Source organism: Epinephelus lanceolatus, chromosome 9 (assembly GCF_041903045.1).
Source record: "Epinephelus lanceolatus isolate andai-2023 chromosome 9, ASM4190304v1, whole genome shotgun sequence".
NCBI classification, from domain to species: domain Eukaryota; kingdom Metazoa; phylum Chordata; class Actinopteri; order Perciformes; family Serranidae; genus Epinephelus; species Epinephelus lanceolatus.
Window position 1 is genome coordinate 10,098,268 of NC_135742.1, and position 23,333 is coordinate 10,121,600.

The window sequence follows — 23,333 nt, forward strand, 5'->3', positions numbered from 1 at the left end:
CTCAGAAATGTTCAATCACTTTCTAAATGTTGGGTTGGGTTGTGGGGGGGGTTGAGTGTTGACATTTCATCATGTTTTGCAAGGTTACAGTTGACACAGTTTTAGCAAATGCTGGAAAATTCCTTTGAAGTTTAGATGCCGTTTGATTAAAATCAACGGGGAATTTTTGTTATTTAAAAAGTCACAGAATGATGGCGACGAGTTTAAACACTGGCACAGTTTTTAGTAAGTTACAATCTGTGGAGTGTCCTGAAGCATCTTCATTTTTACACCATGTTCACTTCAGTCCCATTTTTTCATCATTTTACAGGACAACTCTGACACTTAATGGATGACTTGTGCTCAGTTTGCATTTCTCCACATTGTCTGTATGTGTGTGTTTGACACAGGACCATCAGTTCAACTGGGACGACGGGATACACAGGGACCACCGGCAAGGGCTGAGGCCGTCCTCCTCCGACAAGAGCAGCCAGGCCCAAAACTACAAGAACCAGGGTCGCTTTGCCACCATCAAATCAGCATCACTGGTGAGTTTAACAAAATTGGCCCCTCTTTTCGACTTTTTTCAGCCCTTTTTAAATAGGAATTGTGCAAATTTGCAGGAAAGCCCAATCAGTCTTTTTTCAGCATTGGCAGTATAAAAACAAAATCAGGGAGTGCAGCAAAATGCCGCCTGCCTACTTTTGTTTAAACAGAATGCACCTTTTTCGGGGCAATGGGGGGCGTGAGCAAGTAACAAAACATGTAGCTCAGCGTGTGACATAAACACTGACGTGGGAGGGAAGCCGCAGCTGGTCAGTTCTTCGGCAATTCTCTCATAAGTTGGCCCGTCCTTCACCGTTCCGGTCACTCGACGGTTAATGGCCTCTTCATTTGTGAGGGCAAGGAGGATGTGCAATTCCTTGTCTCCCCAGTTGCTCATCTTTACAGTGTCTGTCAGGTTTGCGTTTCCTTCTTACTACTAGCTGCTCATGCCTGCTATCAGCTGTTTCCTGTTAGTCAACCGCCAGTGGGTCGCATGTGTGGCATCATCAACTGCTCCTCCTGTGGCAGAAGGGTGCCTCGTTCTGTTCAAACCAAAAAGATTTCGCCAATATGTCTACCCTACGAGGCGGAAAATTGGGCACCTCGGATCAACTCGCCAATCTGGCTCTGTGTGTCTAAACGCTCACAGCTTGCCGGCAAAATGGCCCAACATTCGCCGAAAATCTGGCAGCGTAAAAGGGGCTTTTGTGTGTCTGTGCCAGTGACAAACGTGGCTGGAGGCATAATGTTTTCAGGTTGTCAGTCCCATTCTTCTGAATCGGACTGACAACCTGAAAACTTCTGGTATTTCTTCAAATTTGGCACAAACATCCAGTTAGAGTCAACAATGATAATTAGATTTTGGTGGTCAAAGGTCAAGACCACTGCAACCTCGTCCGTCTCCATCTTGTGAACGCAATATCTCAAGAACACCTTGAAAGACTTTCTTGAAAGTGTCGACTGAAGGAAGACCTGATTAGATTTTGGTGGTCAAAGGTCACTGTGACCTCACAAAACATGTTTTTGGCCATAATTTAAGAACTGATAACACAAGTATGAGAAAATTCCACACATTTGTCAAACAGGATACAATGATGAAGTGATGATTCTTTATATCCAAAAGGTCAAATGTCAACTTCACAGATCATATCTCAGGACCAGAAGGGGAGACATTTGGTCAGATACTGTGATGTGTGTGTGTGTGTGTGTGTGTTTTAGAAGATGTAGCTTCTCTGCAGCAACGTCCATATTTGAAGCATGATCCACTGTCATGGCTACACATCAATCTGGACAGACATGGATGTAAACTGTAACTGCTACTTGACTGGTTCAAGCAGACATACAACCAGTTTCTTTTTAAGATCCTAAAACATGTTTTTGTCTGCTGAAAGTGTTTCGGGATCATTAATTTGTGCAACACTCACCTTGAACATTGTGTTGCTTTGAAAGCCAAAAATTGGAAAAACTACTTCTTGCAGACGCCAAAATGTTTCTCAGACTGTTGTGTTTACACAATAGCAGCCGACGAGGGCACAGACGGGGCATCTTTTTGTTTCGCTCTGTACAAACCTGTCTGCGAATGTGGCGGTGGAACGTTGAGTCTGGGTGAGATGTACTGTAATGTCTCGAAGTGTGTGATGTGAAACAAACAGATGTTTTAAACCGCCTCTCTTTCCTTTGTGGACCCACCTATTGATATTTATTCTATTATTTTTTATTCCTTTTGGTCTTTACCTCTTCCTCCGTCTCTGTCTCTACATATGTATCTCTGTTTCTCTGCTGTCTTTCCTCTCATTCACCTCACTCCCATTGTTTTCTTCTCTTGTACTATGCTTCACATTACCACTCCCCTCCCTCCGCCCTCTCCTTTATTTCTTCCTCTCCTGCACTCGGTAATACAGCATTCTCAGATCTGACTCTATATTCTGAGTTGAAGGGGGTGGATTTCTCTCTCTCTGTCTTTCTTTCTCCGTGTCTCTCTTCCTCTCTCCCTCTCTCCCTCCCTGTCTGTTGTCATGGAAACCGGCTCTAGTAACTAGTAAGTAGTTGTGGTGTTTTGTGTGTGTGTGTGTGTGTGTGTGTGTGTGTGTGTGTGTAAGTGTATGTGAGCGTGTGTGTGTATGTGTTTACCCATCCATGACCCAATGGTTTTAATTGTGAGCCCCTTCTGCTGTCAGGTCTTAAACCAGACACGAAAGCACGTGAGCAGAGAAGGTGTGTAGGTGTGTGTGTGTGTGTGTGTGTGTGTGTGTGTGGGTGTGTGTGTGTGTGTGTGTGTGTGTCCTAATAATGTCCTTGATCAGACCGTGAATCACTGATAGTCCAGCACTGTGAGGTTTTTTTATGGAGCACAGGTCTCCTTTATCTGTATTCACACACCACTGCAAATGTCTTCATCATAGGAGCTGTAAGATTCAGTCCAGCTGTAGATCCAGTCTACACTTTTTAAAATTTGAGGGATGGTAATAAAAACATGCCAAAGTGAAGCTGACCCCCCAAAAAACAGAAGCTCTAAAATTCCAGAGTGAGACACGAATAAAAAATCCACCCTAATGCGTCTATTGATGATGTACCTTGTACCTTACCCTAACTTTTCCCTCTGTGGTTACATAACGACGATATCATTATGTCAGTTTCCATTAAAATGTGTGTTTCCCTGTGGAAAACGTTCTCAAAATCATCCTCAGGAGTCTCTATCCCAGTGGTTTCCAACTTCTGTACCCCTTAAAATGGAGCAATGTCTTCTTTCAATCACTCGTCAGTGGTTGGATGTTTACAAGCAATTTTCTTGTTTAATATGAATCATTTTTAGAGGCCTGAGTATGTAAAATCATCTTGTACAGCCATTGAACCACAGAACAAAATCCAGTGTAGCAGAAACCTCCCATCACTGCCATTAGAAGAAAGACGACGACCTTTATATAAGGTCATTTTTTTATGATGCTCTTCATCCCATAAAAGTTACCAGCCCATTATAATAATTCATCTAATTATTTCGATGTATTATGGCATGATTATTAGAAAATTATCTCACAAAAAAATACATCTTTCAATTTTTGTAGCTTTGTTGCAGAAATGGGCTTTCAGTCCTTTTCAGGTCCATTCAGCAACCCTTTAGAGTTATCTCGCAACTCCCAGGTTAGAAACCACTGCTTTTTACTTTTATTTGCACTGTTTAGTGTTAGCTGCTAATGGCCACCAAGCCATGTAGCACAAGCTAGCTGCTAACTTAGCTCGCATAGATGTAATAATGGTCCTTTCTCAAGCATCCTTAAAGGTCTCCTATCGTCCTAAATTTCTTTCAAGTGACTAGTGACATAAAAATAATAGTTAGCATCTTAACCGTTAGCCTAGATACAGCCGGGGCGCATAGTAGCGTCAGACCTGTTAAAACGTAAGTGAACGGGCAACCTTCAAGTGCAAAGTTAGTCCACTAAACAAGCTTTTTTTCCACAAAGACCACCTCATATCGTTAGGATAAATGTCAGAGAACATATAGAAAATGACATGTAAACGTGTTGTCTTACCTTACCGGTGTGGTGCCATGTTTGTGTACCATTTAGCTCTGCTTTTCAAAGCAGATGTCACTAGTCACTTGAAACAAATTTAGGACGATAGGAGACAGGTTGAAATAAAAACCAAAATTTCCCTTTAAGTGGCATTTCATCCCAATATCAAAAATACAGATTACCTGTAGTGTCTTTTATCAGTCTAGATTGTTTTGATGTGAGTTGCTGAGTGTTGGTGATATCAGCTACAGAGATGTCGACCCTGATGTCACTCAGCTTAAAAAATACATCTGAAAAACGCAATAGAAATGTCTTTTTTCAGAGATCATGACCCGGTTACTCAAGATAATCCACAGACCTCGTTGTGAGCAGTTTGACGTGGGAACTATTTTTTTCCTACCAAACTACATCCGCCAATCGCATCACCATGCAGAAGGAAGCGTGCACCTACTGCCAGCTCACTGAACTTGACTGAGCTAGCTAATGTTACAGCTCAGCTAAGGAGGACTCATTAATGTTTACATTTCGCGCTGTCACGAGCATGAGCCTCGCTTCCTCCTGCGTGGTGATAAGGTTGGCAATTGTAGTTTGGTAGAAAGAAACTTCAGTTGAGACGTCGAACAGGAGTTAATGGAAATGTAAATTCAAGACATTTGTTTCCATGCACAAGAGACAGATCCTGTACTCACATCGATTTAACTTTCAAGGAAAATAAATCTTTCTTTCCTCCTCCAACCCTTCATTAGTTGCTTCAAATCACTTTCACATCACTGAAATATAGTTCACACACAACTCAGTTCTGTTTAAAAACACTTTTGTAAGTTGCCGTGGATTAAAGTCAAACTAAAATACCTCAGATGTAAGCAGCAGAGGTGGCACACACTGCGTCGACAGCTCTGTGTAACCGAGGCTGCCTGTCTTGGAAAAGAGGCGGCATCGTGTAAACCACAGTATGTGTGTCGTGTGATAGTGCCGGTCCTGCCCGCCGGCGCTGAAAGAGAGATGACATCATCTTTTTCTGCCGAGTGCAGACGTCCTCAGATTGGCCTCGGCTCGCTGAGACTGGAATCAGCAGGTAGACAAAGAGAGAGGGAGAGAGAGAAGAAGAACGGGGGGTCCAGATGGTGAAGGGTGATGGATCGCTGAGAGAGAAGAGAGAGGAAGACGGAGAGCAGGGGAAGAGAGAAGAAATTAACGAGAGGAGGGGATTAAATAAAGACAAAAATAAAAAAAACATACTGCCAGTAATAAGTTTCCAGTATGCAAATTACTGAGTTGTTAATGTTGAATGAAATTTGCTCATACTTCTAAAAGATAAAGGAGGAAATCATAGTGATGGCTAGATACTAGTGAATAAAATGAAAGAGTGTATTGGCTGGAGAAGGTAAAGACGTGGTGGAGGACACCGACGGCAGATATCAGGGGTTGACAAGGACAGATAAACAAACAGAGACAAAAGAGCAGCGCAGATTGAAATCTGGCCCGTCAAAGAAGGACAAGAGGGAGAGAGGCAGAGGTGACATGAAGCGAAGAGTCCGATCTGACGTGGAGGTGTGAAAACATGGAGAGAGAAGACGAAAGGAAGAGAAGGACGGATGAAAGATAATGCAGAGAGGGCAAAAAAAAGAGGAAAAGAAACAGGAGAGTGGGATGAAGAATCATCGAGGGAGATGGGAGGAAAGGGAAAAGGAGGAGGAAGGAGGGAAACGGCAAAGACATGGATGTAAAGCGAGAAAGGGAATAAATGTGAGAATTAACGAGCGAGTATGAGGGAGGGCAGGGGTTATTATAGGTCAGATGAAGTGACTGACTGAAGCGTTAAGCTGTGTGAGAGACGACATCATTGTAAGATGTTTCACCTCTGCTGTAACCTGACGACCTGTAAACCTATCAGCACTTAAATAACACTGCAACAGATTACAGTCGACGCTTTGAAACATGCACATTACCCATCAGGCAACAGTTAGCGCTTGTAACTCAGGAAAGAATTTAAAGACTTATTTGTAGGGATGGGATTTGGTTTCAAATTGTCTGATCCATCAGAATCATATGCCTCTGAGCGTATTCCTTTCATCAATGCCAGCGTGTTTTCTGACAACTGCGTGTGCAGAACAATGATGCCGAACTTGTGTGTCTACGCTGTTTGAAACTTGCAACAAGAAGGAGTGCAACATGGGCTTAAACTCCAGGAATGCCATGTATTTGATGCTCGACGCAGATAAATATCCTGTATATCATTAGCACCCTACAGCTTCACATGCATGCTATTACTCTACTCTGTTTCTACCCTGTGTTCAGATTTATCCACTCCCATCCCTATGTATTTGACATGTAAGTGTCAGAAGTTGTGGTTAAACCAGATGCACTTTTGCGCAACCTGACATATGAGAACACAAAGCCCCCCCTCCCCCAAACCCCCCCCCCACATTTGTGCATCTACAGGAAAACAGGACAATAAAGAAGGGTCTGTAGAGGCTTTTGCTTCCTCTTTGGCCAGATGACTTCACCATATGTCACTATACATCTGTAGCAACATTCAAATTACAGCTGTGTATTCTTCTTCTTCTATCTCGTACCTGACAAAGATCCAGCTCAGGCTTTATATCGCATTTCTTAAAGCTCTTTTTAGGAAGTGTTATTGAGGCACAGAGTCAGGGTTAATTCCTACTCATTAGAGCTCTGATTGGTCCCCAGAAATTCTCAACCCTACATAAACCTGCATACATTCTGTCCAAGCCTGACCCAAGCCTGAACCATTTTGGGCCCCATTTCTGACAGCTAAGGGCTGACATGTTTCCTCCCTCCTTCTTCTTGTCTTCCTTCTGTTATTTTAAAAGTCTGTTGTCTTGTGCACAACCGTTTGGGCTGTGTCTCTTACTGCGTTGCTGAGTGTGCATGGCGGTCCATGCTGATGCAGCGCGCAGATGATCTCCGCTCTTCACTGCATGTTACGCACAGCTCTGCCACTGCTGGGGAGGCAGAAGCAAACACTGCCAACCAAGTCGCCCTCCCTCGGGCGTGCTCTATCTCCCCCGGTTCTCAACTATATTACATGGTTGTTCCGTCACTCTTCCTCTCTCAAAACACTGGTAAATTGGTGAGAACCTGATCTGATTCAAGCCCGGGGTTATTTTTGAACAATTACAACCAGGCTAGGACAGAGAATCAAAGCTTTAATACCTATTGACATCTCGTGACACGCAGAGTTCAAACTCTCTGTGTGTCTAAGTTGTCTACGGTTATTAATTTGATAGAAATGCAAGAAGACAGTTTTGAGCGCTCACCTCACCCTACGTATTTGTTTTCACGCCGATCAGTCACATCAGCAGCCGCCAGCACAGCATTTCCCCTATTCAACAAATCACTACAACGTTAAGACCACGCTGACCTGTCGAATAAGCAAAATAACTAAGTTCAGCTGCTTAATTCCTCCTGATCGCACTGGTACATTCATCTTCAGCCTGCATGCCCCCCCTCCTCTCCCTGAATATGATCTCCTTTCCCTCCCTGAGCCTTGTGTGAAAGAGGCCGTCACATGACGTGACTTGGCCCTTTGTGGTGGCGTGCAGGGTGGCAGCAAAGCAAGTGACTAGGATTGGGAGCTGCTGTTACAGTGGGGTATTGATTCAGCGCAGATTAAGGAGAAGGGGGAGCTCAACCTCCACCTGTTTCCACGCCACCCCCCCCCGCCTTATTTTCTCCACTAGATGCTCTTATTTTACTCCTTATTATTTCCATTTTTTTCTAACTCTCTCCCAGTCATCTGCTGTTTCTCCTTTGCACTCACCCCCCTCACCCCTTACCCCCCCACCCTCCCCTCAGCTCGCTGCCTGCTCCTCTCTAAACCCCCTTCTCCAACTTCTCTCACTCTTTCTCAATGAGGTATTCATGTGACCCACCTGCTGTCCGCCGCTTAGCGTTAGCCCGACTAAAGAGCAGCTCTGTGCTCTTGTTGGCCCGCGCGGTCGGCCTGCCTCATTCACAGTTCACACGCCTGCCTTGGCCGCTGCGTGCCCAGGGCGCGAACCAAGGGGAAGGGAGGGGGGGTCGTCTTCCAGTAAGGGTGGGTCTCAGGGTGGCATCGGCGCTCAGGCAGGGTTCTGTCGGGCAGAAGATGCTGCACAAGGTTCCTGGATGCTGGTTCACTTGGCTAAAGTCGCCATCATGTTTGGCCTGAGGAGTTCAGGTGGAAGTTATGAGAAGATGCGGAGCGAGTACTACCTAGATGTGGAAAACCCTTTCTGTCCTCAGGTTGGTGTTTTTGGTGTTGGCAGGTTTTGCTAAAAAATGCCGGGAGACATTGCTGTGAAGACATTGGAGTATGTTCCTTGGCTTGGATTTAATTTCATTATGTAGATGTTAAAAAGTGTTTTTCTAACTTTTTTTTTCTTGCTCCATCTGACTTGAAGACATTTTAGATCCTTTGTGGTTGCCTGATCTCTGCAGTGACTGTGTATGTGCGATGGTCAGATGAAAGAGCTTTTGTTGGGCTCCAGCAGTAGTTCATCTAAAGGGATTTCACAGTATTTCTTTTTAAAGGTCGTAATTTCCCCTCATTGGTTCTGTCCTACCTTTGCAAAACTGACAAGTGTTACAGTAGCAGTTGAACTGTGATGCTTTACAGTATTGAATGAATTCTGTTTTCAGTTCTTCTTGGAGAAGGTAACCCAGATAAATTAAAAGTGCATATTTACAAAGGTCAGGTGACAGGTTAAATGTTGCTGTTTGTATGCGGCTATATTTTAATGCCACTAAACTGTTATATATGCGTCAAATAATTAGGTTTTCATTCTGATCAAAAATCAGATATCGCAGCGCTCACATCTCCCAACTTCTCCGTCTCCACAGGTGACCAAACAGATCCACGAACATGAGCAGGAGAGCGAGCTGCGGGAGCAGATGTCGGGCTACAAGCGCATGCGGCGGCAGCACCAGAAGCAGCTGATCGCCCTGGAGAACAAGCTGAAGGCCGAGATGGACGAGCACCGGCTCAAGCTGCAGAAGGAGGTGGAGACGCAGGCCAACAACGCCTACATCGAGCTGGAGAAGCTGGCAAAGCGCCACGCTGTGCATTCTGAGAAGGAGGTGGGATTCGTGAGGGGTTATGGGACATGAGTGGAGGGGATGCATAATGTACAGTAACCCCAAAGTTATTTCACAGATGATCCCACCAACCTACATGTACCATCCAACAGTTGCCGGGGTGACACAGGGGGAGGACATGATGTTGAATTTATGAGTCTTCAGCTGCTGAAGGAGAGCTTGTTGAAAAGTTAAATTCTGTTTTAAACCACAAAGCTCCAACATTAGTCTGAATGCTACAGAAAGTTTTTGTTTAGACTATACGCGCTGCTGCCACCCAATGATACATAAGATGAAACACTAGGGCAGAAGTGGGTCAAAGAATGTCACGCTCTGAAAAACAAGCTGCATATCTCAGTGATTAGCACACAGCATGCCGGACAGGCCAGGGAGATAGAATATCTGTTCATGTAGACCCGCGTGCACCCCCGTACACAGCAACATAAACACACAATGTCAAACAACAAGTCGCTAGATATCAGCTTACAGCAGAAAACATTAATGGGATGTCCTCTTGTCTGAAAATGGGTTATTTAAGCAATTAATTATGCCATTTTTTTTTACACTTCCCCAAAGCATTTTTATCACTGTGATGTGTTTTTAAGACTGACTGTAGTGGAAATAAAAACCTGTATTAGACCTTATCAAATATCTGACATTATGAATATCCTACAGACAGATAACTTTTTTTTTTAAATATCTGTAAACCGACATTAGATATGACAGCCAATAACAAAGAAGTCCAGTGTTTTTAACCGATCATACGACTAGATTGTTGCTATGTCGCCATCTGAAATTCAACCAACCCCTGCGAATTCTGCGTGACCTTGCAATTTTGTCCAATCATCGCAGATGTTTCAGAATTCTGACCAGTCATCGTAGTTTCCCGAGACTTTTACTAATCAGAACAGTCCCTCCATATTGTCACAAAATTCACATCCTTGTTGTAGACACGTGGGACACGAATGTCTCACGCTTAGCAACAAAAATCTCTGTGAGGCAATTCTTTGTTCTGCTGTTCCAAAGTGGGGGTAAACTGTTTCGTACCCTGTGCAACATTGTGGTGGAACTGTAACACATTCCTACCGTAAAACAAATCTGGAGAATGACTCAAACACACTGACATCAGAAAAGACAAATCGCCATGACAGAGGCTGTTGCATCTGTATTTATTAGAAATGCTAAAAGATTAAAGGTGAGTTAGATTTAATATGCATCATTAGTGGTAACATTAGCGTAGCATGAAGCATGAACTCAAAGCAGTGCAACAAAATAAAAAAATGTGTCATGTGTTTTACAGTTTTCACTTGCTCCTGCAATTTTATTGAAGAAAAAAAACACCTGAAGGCACTGCAACATGCATCACAATTTTTCGCAACAATCCCTAAAAAGCCAAGGAAATATACATGACATACATATAAAAAGTTAGTCGACATGAGATGTAAGGCAGCAACTAACAATAATTTTTTTATTGTTGATTAATCTGCAGATCTTTTTTTTTTTTTTTGCTAAAAGATAAATATTTTGTGGATAAAATGTCATTTGAAAATGGCTGTTATAGTTTCTGTTGGCTCAAGGTCAAATCTTAATAAATATATTTCGTCCAACCAACAGTGCAACACCAAAGAATAGTCAGTTTTTGGCTTTTTTTTTGTAGAAAAATGCCTGAAAAAATGATCATATATATTCAGTTAAGGCCCCTATGCTTAACTAACAGCCCCTTGCCCTTGTTTTTCTCCTGTTTCTCGTGTCCCCCAGATGAAGACGGCGTTGGCGGATGAGAAGAAGTTCCAGCAGCAGATCATGGCCCAGCAGAAGAAGGAGCTGACCACCTTTCTGGATAATCAAAAGAAGCAGTACAAACTCTGCAAGGAGAAGATTAAGGAGGTGCGCCGCATTTGTTGCTTTCCTTTTTCTCTCTTCAGGCTAGCTCCTTTGTACGCCTCTCTTGTGTGTGTGACACACGCTTCTGTCCGCTGCTCGCTGTTGAATCAGCCCTCCTCCACACAAACATGCACATTCACTACCTCCGAAATGGTCTTTTGGAAGTTGCGTTGAGTCACTCGGCCCACTCACTTATGTACCTACACATGTATATTCACACAAACAAGGAAACCCACAAATCCATACGCGCAGTGGAGCGTTTGTGTGCCTCCACAACCTTCAAACTGAGTCCAGAGAATACTCCTGTGGGCTGGGAGTGTGATACACTGTGTTTTCAGTTACAAGATAAGTGACCAAAATTAGGTCAGCGCAGTTAAAAGAAAGCATCGCTGGCAGGGAGAGATATTTCCCACCAACTGAGGGCTGTAACGGAATTAGACACCACAGAGAACGGGGATCAGGCTCATGTGTTAAGTGCATTAGCTCGAGTTGTAGATTACCTTAAAGCCCATGAAAGAGAAAGAGAACTCAAACTGAGGAGGGATAGATTTGGCTGAAATTATTTTTTTCTATCCCTCCTCTGGCTATGAAAGTCATCTGTAGCTCCAGACAGAAGGTCAACCGGAGTGTGCCGTATGCTCTCACTACAACACTCGATATCATGAACACTATGATTTATTTAGGCAGTATGTACGAAGGCTTTGTTTATTTTCACTTTTAAAACATGCATTTGTAATACGGTTTTATGCTTATATTTACTTTTCACATATCTACCATTTGTAATGTCTATAATGTCTCACACCAGATAGTTTCTTACCCTCTTGTCTTTATTTTACCAGACAAACTGATATTTACACGGACAAATAAAGCTTAAATAATGCAAGATAAACCTAATGATCGCTGCTCAAATCAACTAATAATTAGCTGCAGCCTTGTATGAACTCTGTCCTGTATTTGTCAAAACAATCTCCTCTCATAATTCCTCTGCTTTGCCCCTGTCTCAGGAGATGAACGAGGACCATAGCACACCCAAGAAGGAGAAGCAGGAGCGTCTGTCCAAGCACAAGGAGAACATGCAACATTCCCAGGCCGAGGAGGAGGCCCACCTCCTGTCCCAGCAGAGGGTTTTCTACGACAGGAACTGCCGCGCCTTTAAGCGCAGAGTCATGATTAAGAGGCACGATTTGGAGCAGGAGCAGATCCGAGAGGTGAGGAGGACGCACATATTTAAAAACAGCAAGTGCATAATTTAAAATTGGACATGATTGTCCATTAAATTGTTAAAAGTACAACTCCAATTCACCAAACCATCGAAGTAAACACCCTATTTATCACTTGTTTGTGCTGCTGGTGTGAGCAGGCCCAATGTGATTATAATGCCAAAATATTTTTCTCAGCAAACAGCAGGGTTTCCTAAATGATTGCACCCATTGTTCTTCAGATCTGCGAGGTGTTTCCTAATAATGTTAAGAAGATTATTAGAGAGTAAAGCAAGGCAACAATGTCACAATCTGAAAAGCTGTTGTGTAAATCTGGAGGGAGTCTTAAAAGCTTTCTGTGGGAAAACACACAAAACTCTGAGTCACGTTTCAGATGATGGTTTTAATGTTTTGGGTCACAGAGAAAGGAAGTGTTTAAATGAATGGGAAAGATTTAATGGGTGATATTTATTGATTTTTTTCAGCTGTTGATAATAACAGCCAGCGTTCTAAGCCTGAAACAAACAAACGGGAACATTGATTTCTACATGTGAAAAATGTCACATTGAAAACAAGCTGAACAAACAGTGTCAATCAATAGCACCTGCTGCAAGTCATCCATGCGTCCTTCCCCTTCTTCTTCCTTTCCCTCTCTTCCTCCATCTTTCCTGCCGGCCTTCCCAGGAGCTGAACAAGAAGAAGACCCAGAAGGAGATGGAGCACGCTATGCTGATCCGCCACGACGAGTCCATGCAGGAACTGGAGCACAGGCAGCTGAAGACCCTGCAGAAGCTGCGGATGGACCTGATCCGCCTGCAGCACCAGACAGAGCTGGAAAACCAGATCGAGTACAACAACCGGCGTGAGCGCGAACTCCACCGCAAGCACGTGCTGGAGCTCCGACAGCAGCCCAAGAACCTCAAGGTGAGTCGACACAGAGACGGTTTGCAATCCAGGGTTTTATAGAGTTGGTGGTGATTGTTATAAGGACACAGGTGGGATGTAGAGCTGACGGTGAAAAGCAGAAACCTTTTTGACATGCTTTTGTTTCCAGATTCATGTTCAAAAAAATATCTTGTGTCTTTGAAAACACACATTGGATCCACCTCTGAGATGGCGCAAGCCATGAGCAACGTCTTTTATGTTTTGGAGAGATTTTGATAAAACAGTGATGCAATGTGGATGTAACAAATTAATTTAGGAAAAAAAAGTAGTGAAAGAACATACGAAATGTGTCACCTCTGAATGTCATTTCATTTTAATTTGCTTTTAGGATAACAAAGACCAGAACTCAGATTTTTGCCCCTGGATTTTGTGAACCTTTAACCTTTAGCAGCAGAAATGTTACGGCATGATGAAAGACAGAGTTTTAAAATAAATATAATACTTTTTAAACTGTCCAAATCCTCCTCTCACAGTTTTTCTGTCTGTCTCTGTCCCCCTCCTCCTCCAGGCTTTGGAGCTGCAGATCAAGAAGCAGTTCCAGGACACGTGTAAGGTGCAGACGAAGCAGTACAAGGCCCTGCGCCACCACCAGATGGAAGTTACGCCCAAGGCCGAGCACAAGACGGTGCTCAAGGCCCTGAAGGATGAGCAGACACGCAAGCTGGCCATCCTGGCTGAGCAATATGAGCAGAGCATCAACGAGATGATGGCCTCACAGGCGGTAAGTGGAGACACGTGAACGTCATCATTTCTCTCCGGACAATCATTTGTCGTTCTTATAAATGGAGGTGGGCAGATTTTAATAAAAGAAATTTTAGAGGAGATTCTGAGGCCTTTGTCTCCACCTGTTGCTCATTATTTTACATTTTCTCCTCTTTTTTTGTCCTCATCTCCCATCTTGTTATTTTCTTATAACCTTCTTTTCTCCCTTCCCCTTTTTGTCTCACCTTCATTAACAATCTCCCTTCATGTCTTGATGAAATCACAAACCCGTCCTCCTCCCCTCCCCCTCCACTGTCTTTCCATGTCCTGTCTGTCCCTTTTGCCCTTCCATTTTCTCCCATCCCTCCATCTCTGCCTCTCTTCTTTTCTGTCCTTTCTGTCTCTATTCCCTCTTTCTCCTCTCTCCCCCTCTCCTTCTGGGTGTCTTATCAATGTACTCACACCCTCCCTCCCTCCTCCTCCTCAATCTACCCATCTCTCCCTCTCTGTCTCTTTGTACCTCCCTCTCCCCTGTTGCGGTCCATGGTCGGCTGTGTCAGCTGCGTCTGGACGAGGCCCAGGAAGCCGAGTGCCAGGCCCTGAGGCAGCAGCTGCAGCAGGAGATGGAGCTGCTCAATGCCTACCAGAGCAAGATCAAGATGCAGACCGAGGCGCAGCATGAGCGCGAGCAGCAGAAGCTGGAGCAGAAGGTGTCGCTGCGCCGGGCTCACCTGGAACAAAAGGTGTGGTGAATGAAACACGCGTCACTTTAAAGGAGCCACTCTATTTTTTTTAATTTTTTTTTTACTGCACAATTGTTTCTCACTTTCCCCAGGATAAAGACTTTACTGACATGGCTACATTATTTAAAATTGATGCATAAATTAGAGAGGATTTATTTCCTCTCAGGTGTAAAACAACTAATCCTCTGGCATAAACCTAAAGACCTCCACTACATGTCCAGTTATTCCACCCTCCTAGTTAAATGTTTTAAATTGAAACACAATGCAGCTTACAGAGAAAAAAAGTTCACGAGACGACAACAACGACAGAGAGAAACAGAAAGCAACCGAACACTGGGTTCACACTAGACGTGGAAGTGCCACAAAGTGCACCAATTTTTCTTCAAGCGCTGCCTGCTTCCTCTCAGTGCCCTTGCTAACCACTTTAGCTGCTGAGGATGCGCCGCGGCCCCGAGCTCCACAGCCTGCTCCCCTGAGTGTGGTGTATTTTTTTCTGTGAGGCACAAGCAGATCCGGGAGGAAAACACACTAATCATTTATCATGAGTGATATGAAGGACATATAAATGATCTGATTATGAAGGATGATAAATTATGCATGCCACGCTTCCACATATTGTCAGTTGTGTCTAAACAGAGGGAGAGGCATGCGCGCACACACACACACACACACACACACACACACACACAGAAACAGACAGACAGAGCTGTGCGTGTGATTACAAAGGAGCAGAAGCGCTTGCTGACTGGCGCTTGTGGTGCCCTATGCAGTGATGCTACGTCATGACTGTGCGTCATCATTTATTCGCTCATCACACTTAGTTGCATTTACTCTTTATTAATCAACATTTCTACCTCCTCCAAGCATGAAATCTTTTTTACAATATTTCAAGAATTTACACCTAAGGTTTTTTTTTTTTTACAAATTCAAATGCGCATAACGAAAGGTGGATGGAAACCTACCTATCATTACACTATCCATCAAAGTTATTACATCATCACTTAAAAAAAATGCCCCTGGGGCTCTGAGATTTGTTTCTAAAGGTGAATATTTGGTTGAAAGTGGTTCTCACACGTTTCTGACCAGCTTAAATTGGGGAAATTCGTACCGCCACAACCTGAAAGGTATCACTTTAGCATCAAAAATGTTATTACAGTATCAGCAGGACATTTATTACACAATTGGTACAACTTTAATCTGGTTAAGTGCAAATTTTATTACATTTTTAGAAAATAAAAATTAAAAACATTCAAGAGCGTTTTTACATTTTATAATAATCTTTGTTTGTATAATGTCCTCCAACATCCTGCTCCAACAGGACTTACAGTACGTCACATTCAGGAAGTTAAGAGACCTCTTAAAGATCTGAAGCATGCAGGTGTGTAGACAAACACAAGCGGGCTGTAATAAGTTGATGTATATAAACAGTCCAACACCACGCCTTGCTTCAGCGAACAGGTCGGGGTTCACATTTGCATCCACCTCAGCAGGCAGTGCGGGCATGAAAGGCAACCCAGACAGACATTCATGAGTTCACGCAGACACACACACAGATTTCCCTCACCACAGGTGGTGATGACAGTGGCATGCCTTCCTGCGGGGAGCAGACAACCATTTCTCTCCCACACACGTCTAATGGTGGTGAAATATCCAGATGACAGTATGGTTCTCTTGTTTCTGTCATCCTCTGTTTATAATAAGACACAATTAATACAGTTAAGCTTATTATTATGGCTTGTTTTTAATAGATTGATGTATGTGTCCAGTCTAAATTGCGTATGCATATGCATCTTTAGATCTGCCTAAATTCATGCTTTTATTTTCTAATTATCAGTCATGAAGTAGAATTAATTATGACATCTGCAGCTGTGTTGCAAGCTGGCAATTAGCTTTCGTACTTAGTTATAATTTTACATTTCTTCACATAAATTTGACACAGTTGTATCTATCTGTTTCCTACAATTTGGTTGCATGAGCTCCTGATTGAGACTCATCTTTTATGTGACAGTCAGGCAAGCTGCCATGTATACAAATGACATGTGATAAGATTAGAACGGCCAAGTACGTCTCCTTCCAAAGTGGCCGACGTCATCGCCACAGTCTAGTAGACAGCACTCCGACAACAAAGGGAGAGACATTTGAAATGCCGCCCTAATCCAGTTCTGCCGGGTCCAGTGGACCACTGCGGTGGTCTGTCGCCATCTCCTGGCTGCGTCCGGATCTGCACTCTGAGACTGGGGATGATGTCATAGTTTTAGAAGCACTATTGTCCTCCGGTTCGGTTCATGGTCAGAGTCTGGAGTTTTCTGTGCATGCTCAGTAGTTGGCCAGATTGCCGTATTGCGCCATGCAGTGCTTTGTCTGCACCTGTGGTGCTGAGTTAATGTGGGTGTACGGTGGAAAGATCCAGCAGACACAACTCCTGAGTTATACAACTTAACACACTGACACCTTCACAGGATAAGACAATGCGCATGAAAGTCTGCATTCAAAGTCTGTATTTAAGGTGATTTATTAAGGATATAAAACAGCGACAGGGGGTGGACACAAACATCCTGAACAACTCTGCAGTATTATGAAAACCAACACAATGGTCCTGCAGTATGTACAGGACTCGTAAAGGTTACAGTGTGACTGTGTCAGAGGTGTTGGTGCAGTTTGAGGCTGCAGTTTATACTGTGGTGCATTGAACTGCATTACATCATGAGGCTCTTCTCTCAGTTGTCTTTACCTCTGGCAAATAACAACAACAACAGAAATTAAACATCAGAACTTAAAAATGAGGTTCAACCCTAAAACTGCTCTTAAAAGAAGTCGCCACACACCAATGTTGCACAGCCAAGTGTGTTATTACTTATTTTGCTCAATTAGACCTCTCCATTAGGACTGTGTTGGCATGTACAGACTAAGCTTGCCTCACTTTCCTGTCAGTTTTGTTGCACTTGTTGGGACAGGACAGCTTAAACTTCCAGTTTTCGTGGAGGGATTCTGCCAAAGATACAAAATCAGCTCCCACACACTGTTGAAGGAAGACTTCGCACCCCAAATGAAACATCTTGTAGAGATGAAGGAGACAATAAATCGTGTTATAATATTGCTCCATCACTCTCTGCTCGGTTGTGCTTTCATAAACTTAACATTTTATGTTGTAGCTGCAGGGTTTCTATCTGTCACCTGTTTCTTCACTCGCTCAGTGAAGAAGTTTGCACCTCCAGCCCATGATTTGATTGGTCAAACACAGGTGTAGTTAATACCATTGATAGTGGCTGCATTCCATTTATGTTTGCCAGCTGTGGGACCCTGGTGTTGTGCATGCTAGCTAATTTACTGCACATGGAGCTGAGCCTAAATTAATGTTATTAGTTCCACATGTGCTTTTCTTTCTATTAGAATAAGTTTTATTATTATTTTATTTTTTGCACGTTTTTTGTATTAAAAAAAATAAGATTTCTAAATTTTTAAAAGGTTTAGTTTTTATGACTTTGCTTTCACATTTGGACTGTATACTTTAAAGATGTTACTGTGGCTACATCTTTTACGACTGATGATTATAAGGGATATCACATTACATATTTAACTGTTTGTTTTTAAAGTGCAGGGTAAAAAGAGAATTGAACATTGAACAGAGGCCCCAAAGCTGTTGTACTGTCATCTGAGTGTTAAAATATTAAACTTGAGGAAAAACTGAAACTAAAAATCTGCATAAAATAAAACCAAAACTACCAAATCTGTCAAGGTAAATAAACTACAACAGAAATAAAACTTAACTTTTCATTAAAAAAAAATATAGTAATTAGAGATGTCTCATACATTAAAGTGGAAACAGACAACTTTCTCTTCAAGTGTTTCCAAGTTATATTTTTGTTGTCGCCGCTGTTGCAAAGACAATGATCGCTTTCCTTTTTCCTCAGAGTAGCAACTACCAACAACACAGGACAAAAGAGTGAGTTCATTCATTCATTTAGTAATAATGGAGACATGAAAGCAGGTAGAAATGGTGCCAGACTGACTGGATCGGCAGTTCACCTGGGGACAGACAGAACTGCACAGTGAAAGCAAGGTTGATAGGAAACCAGTCTAATCACCAATGGTGTCGTTATTCTGTAGCCATTACATTGTGCAATCAACATTAACTTCATAATGTTATATTAAAGAAACAGTGTGTAAGATTTACAGGGATTTAGTGACATCTAGTGGTGAGGATTGCATACTGCAGATTGAAACTTATGGTAAGAATTCCTAATGTGTTTATTGTTCAGGAGGTTTTTTATTAGGACCTGAATTATCCGTACAGGTGTCTGACTCTCTGAAACAAACTGACCCAGTAATGTAACAAGGAAAATACTAAATAAAGCAGTTTCACGTTTAAAAAAAAACAACAAAAAAAGTGAGTTTCTGCCATGCTGTTGGACATGTTGGAGACAGGCCACTAGTCTAGTACCTGCAAATATGTGCTCACCTTTTTCTCTGTTAACTTTAAATCAAGAAGCTCCAGGAGGTTTTGAGGTCTCCTTCATACACAACATAATTATCCTACAATAATCCTAATAATAATAATAATAATCCTACACACTGCTCCCTGAAAGCAACAACTTCTGTCACCAGTTTAACCCTGTACGTCTCTTGTTCCTGTGTGTTTCCCGCAGATTGAGGAGGAGCTGGTTTCTATTCAGAAGGAGCGAACCGACCGCATCAAACACCTGCTGGAGCGCCAGGAGCGGGAGACCGACACCTTCGACATGGAGAGCATGCGGCTGGGCTTCGGCAACCTGGGCACCTTGGACCTTCCCAAGGACGACTACAGATGAGGGGCCGCTGTCGCCGCCGCTGCTGCCGCCGTCTCTTGTAGTCCCCGGGGCGTCCGTCTGCCTCAGTACACCCCTCCTCTCCTTTTACCTGACAGTGCAGGTGTTCACTGCTGCTGACGCCCTCACACACAAACACACACAGACGCAAAAAAGAAAAAACGGTTCCAGAATCAGCTCCAGTGTGTTTCCTGGGCCGGTCAGACAGAGTCGATGGCAGGTTTTAGTACTCCCCCCTCCTACCCTAAACCCACCTAAACTTCCTCCCCCTCCTTGCCTCTCATGGTGTCACAAGATGACGAAAAAAATATGCTGGATAACTTCCTGTAGTTGTCATGTTTTTGTAAGAATAATGATAACATAGTCACAGTGTTTCATGTTTCTTGTGCAATGATGACACTTTTGTTGTGACTAAACGTGGAAGACGAGAGAAGGAGGGAGAGAAAAACGAGGGCAGATGGACGAGCGACATCGCTCCACAAACATGCATTCTTAGAGGTGATTCATTTTTTGGTTAGTTTGGTGCAAAAAGAAAAAAATAAATCTCTGGACGAGATAAATCAAACAGCAGATTCTTCCGCAGCCGTCAGTCCGTGCTGCGTCTTTCAACACTTTTTGGTATTTATTCATCAGGACATTTTTATGACAAATTTGAATAATTTGATACTTTGAGACACAAATATCATGTACATACAGGTACGCTTCGAATAAATGTGACGGGTGAATTTAATTACTGTGGGGAGGGTGAATTGTGGTACTCGACACGTGTATCATACTGATTTCTCTGCACTGGCAGTCAATGTGAATAATAATACATGTGAACTCCATCTCCCAGCGAGCACAAAGGGCTTCACGGGCGGGCTGGGGGACTTGTACTTTGTGTATAGAAGGATTTATGGAGAGCTTTTACTTATTTTCGTATTGTATTTTAACTGTCACTCAAATCAAAAAACATAATTTTTAAAGGCGCTTCTTTTCCCTCCCCCCTCCTCAGAGGCTCAGTCATGTATCAATGGGATTCTCATCTGATTTCTTTTTTTTTTTTTTTTGCTTTACACAACTCCCAAGCTGTGTATTTTCTTATAAACCAGACCCGTATGATGCTTTATTATTGCATGCACTTTAATTTTTTTTTTCCAGGTTAAAAGAAAGCATGAATCTGTCAGAGCTTTTAATTATATTTGTAAATAAAGTGCTCATCACACAAACGAAGGACGTGTTATCTTATCATCATATTCACTGCATACTGTCACGAACTGGCTGAATGAATGTGAGAAGTGAGAAGTTGGGAGTCCACGCAAAATGTTTAGTTAAAACAAGCATCATTTATTAATCTAAGAGTAACTTAAATAACCAGTAGAGTGTGTCGGTCAGTAATGAAAGCCATGCATGGATGTGTTGTAGGTGCAAACCAAAAGCAATGATGCCAAGTGGACGTCAGCTGCAGGAAGGGAGAGAGCGAGTGAAACCTTTGACCAGCTTTTACAGCCTGGGAGGCCCAGATGAGCTCAATCCAGGTAACGACCCTCCCCCTTCAGCCAGCTACCTGATGGGGTTGGCTGGAACGTCCTCAGAGACAGGGGGAGGGACGTCACAGCACAACTGTAGGGGCGCAAGTATAATATCATGTTTTGTGATTCTGGCAGTGGTACATTTGTGTTGTGTTTAAATTCTCGACCACGAGACAACAGCGTTGTACTCTTTCTTCAGCCAACAAAACAACATACTGCTAGTGTAAACACAAAGAATGCGGGCGTCCACCTAGCTCCTGAAATTAGATATATCAAAAAGCAATATATCACCTTGCTTACAGTATCGCAGTATATGGAACTGTAACCCCTGTATCATGATGCATATCCAACTGCCAGATTCTTACAGGTAAGTAGTAAAGGTGTAGTCACGTGCAGGTGTAGGTTATATGTAGGGCTATGGTTATCAATCATTCATTTTCCATTGGGGGTCACAGGGGGGCTGGAGCCTATCCCAGTTGACACTGGGCGAGAGGTGGGGTACACCCTGGACAGGTCGCCAGACTATCACAGGGCTGACACATAGAGACAGACAACCATTCAGACTCACATTCACACCTACGGGCAGTTTGGAGCCACCTGCATGTCTCTGGACTGTGGGAGGAAGCTCGAGTACCCGCAACCCACCCTGGGTTCAAACTAGGAACCCTCTTGCTGTGGCGACAATGCTTACCACTGCACCTCCGTGCCACCGGGAGTGAGTTAGGTTAATCTACATTTTGCTAAAAGGTAAGTTCATGTATAAGACGACTGTTAGGCTTAGTGGTCGGTTTCAAAATTCAGAAATGTGGACATTTACACAGGAACTTGACTCATTTAGACAAAAATCAATTTAAAGATAGACAAATTGGATAAAATGTTTGTTCAAATTTAAGACTGTTTAATGACTTAGAAGGCCTAATATTTATAAAACTGAATTGTTTAACACCCTGGTTAACAAAGCAGAAGGTAATGAATTACTTTGAGCCTGCTGATGTGCATTTAAAACAGTGTGGGGGTTCATTTTGACAGCGCACACTGCTGCTGAAGGGCTCCCATCTCTGAAAATATGGTTGGCCTTATCCTCAACTTTCATCACCTAAAGGGATAGATTTTCTTAAGTGGGGTTGCATCGGGTACTTATCCACAGTCAGTGTACTACATACATAGGGTAGATGCCAGTTGGCATGCCCCCAGTCTGGAGGAGGAGGCTGGAGTCCAGCATAGAAGCTAAGCAACGTACTGCAACAAAATACGTTTTACCTACCTAAAAAAAAAATTATCAGTTTGAGTGTATTGTTACAGCTGTGTGTGTTCTGTGCTGCTGTCCATTTTCCCTCCATTGTAGATCTGCCCAGGTGTGCTGCATTAGCTCCTGTGCCAGCAGCAAAGGAGAGAGGCCTCTGGTGTGGGGACTGCTGGTCCTGCTGCCTCTCAGCCTGGGATTTTTGTTGTCTTGTTTGCTAGCCACCTAAAAAAATCATTATCAGTTCAAGTGTACACTATGCTGAGAGTATTTTCAGTGCTTCACCTTTTTGTCAGACAGCCCTTTCCGATGTGAAAGCCTTTAACAGCTTCAGCTCCCCATCTATGCTCTCATCAAAGCCACCAGACTCCATTGACAAAACTGCAATATTAGTATTCTGAATACCGGAGCTGCTCGTCGACCTCTGCTTCACTTAATTTGTTAGTTTGTGTTATTGTATGACTTTGGTGAATCCAAACTAACCCTTTTAAATGCCAAAGTCACACAATAACACAAACAAACCAACTGTATAAGGCAGTGATAAACCAGTGGCTCCTGTTTTCAATGTTGTTAAATCGCTGTTTTTCTTAATGGAGTCTTGCACTGAAGAGTGTGTTAACACAGCTTCATTTTCCTGTTGGAAATCAGTCTGACATTAGGTTGAAGCAGTGAAAATACTCTCAATATAGCAAATACTAAAACTGATACTGATTTTTTTAAGTGGGACTTTTTTTCTGGTGGGTAAATACATGTTCTTGCTGACCCCTCCACAGCAGTAGATTGCTAAACTGCCATTGTTGGACTCCAGCCTGCTTCTGCAAACTGGGGGCATGCTGACTGACATGTACTGTATGTCACTTCAGTCTAATTGTCAAGCTACTGTATGTGTCAAATCCTCATCTCACATTGCAGAGCTGGTGAAAGCATGTTGAGGTGACGGTACAAAAATTAAAGACTGAGACAAAGAACAAAGGTTACTGAAGGTATGTTGGATTAAACTGAGCAAAGTTCACGGCATTTCCTGACTGCAGCATTCCTACCACAGTACAGTCCATTTCCTACAAGTTATTTAATTGAGACACTTTGCAGGCAAAGGATCTAAATCTAGACCCCAGTTCTTCAGTCAGAATGTACATTATACCTGCCAACACCGTTTATGGTAAATTATGCTGTATTTTCTGCAAA

The 23,333-nt window shown here is 43.0% G+C and overlaps 1 protein-coding gene across 3 annotated transcripts in view; it reads left to right on the top strand.

The window, feature by feature from the left end:
• taok3a (TAO kinase 3a) overlaps positions 1–20,604 on the top strand; it is a 98,404-nt gene extending 77,800 nt beyond the window's left edge. For all 3 annotated transcript variants that reach the window (XM_078170545.1, XM_033619840.2, XM_033619841.2), the window contains 8 exons: positions 390–527; positions 8,883–9,119; positions 10,875–11,003; positions 12,005–12,208; positions 12,884–13,123; positions 13,653–13,865; positions 14,407–14,589; positions 19,236–20,604. In XM_078170545.1, coding sequence (XP_078026671.1) covers positions 390–527; positions 8,883–9,119; positions 10,875–11,003; positions 12,005–12,208; positions 12,884–13,123; positions 13,653–13,865; positions 14,407–14,589; positions 19,236–19,397 — 1,506 coding nt within the window. In that variant the 3' untranslated portion in view covers positions 19,398–20,604. The remainder of the gene's footprint in view (positions 1–389; positions 528–8,882; positions 9,120–10,874; positions 11,004–12,004; positions 12,209–12,883; positions 13,124–13,652; positions 13,866–14,406; positions 14,590–19,235) is intronic.
• Positions 20,605–23,333: the final 2,729 nt, after the last annotated feature.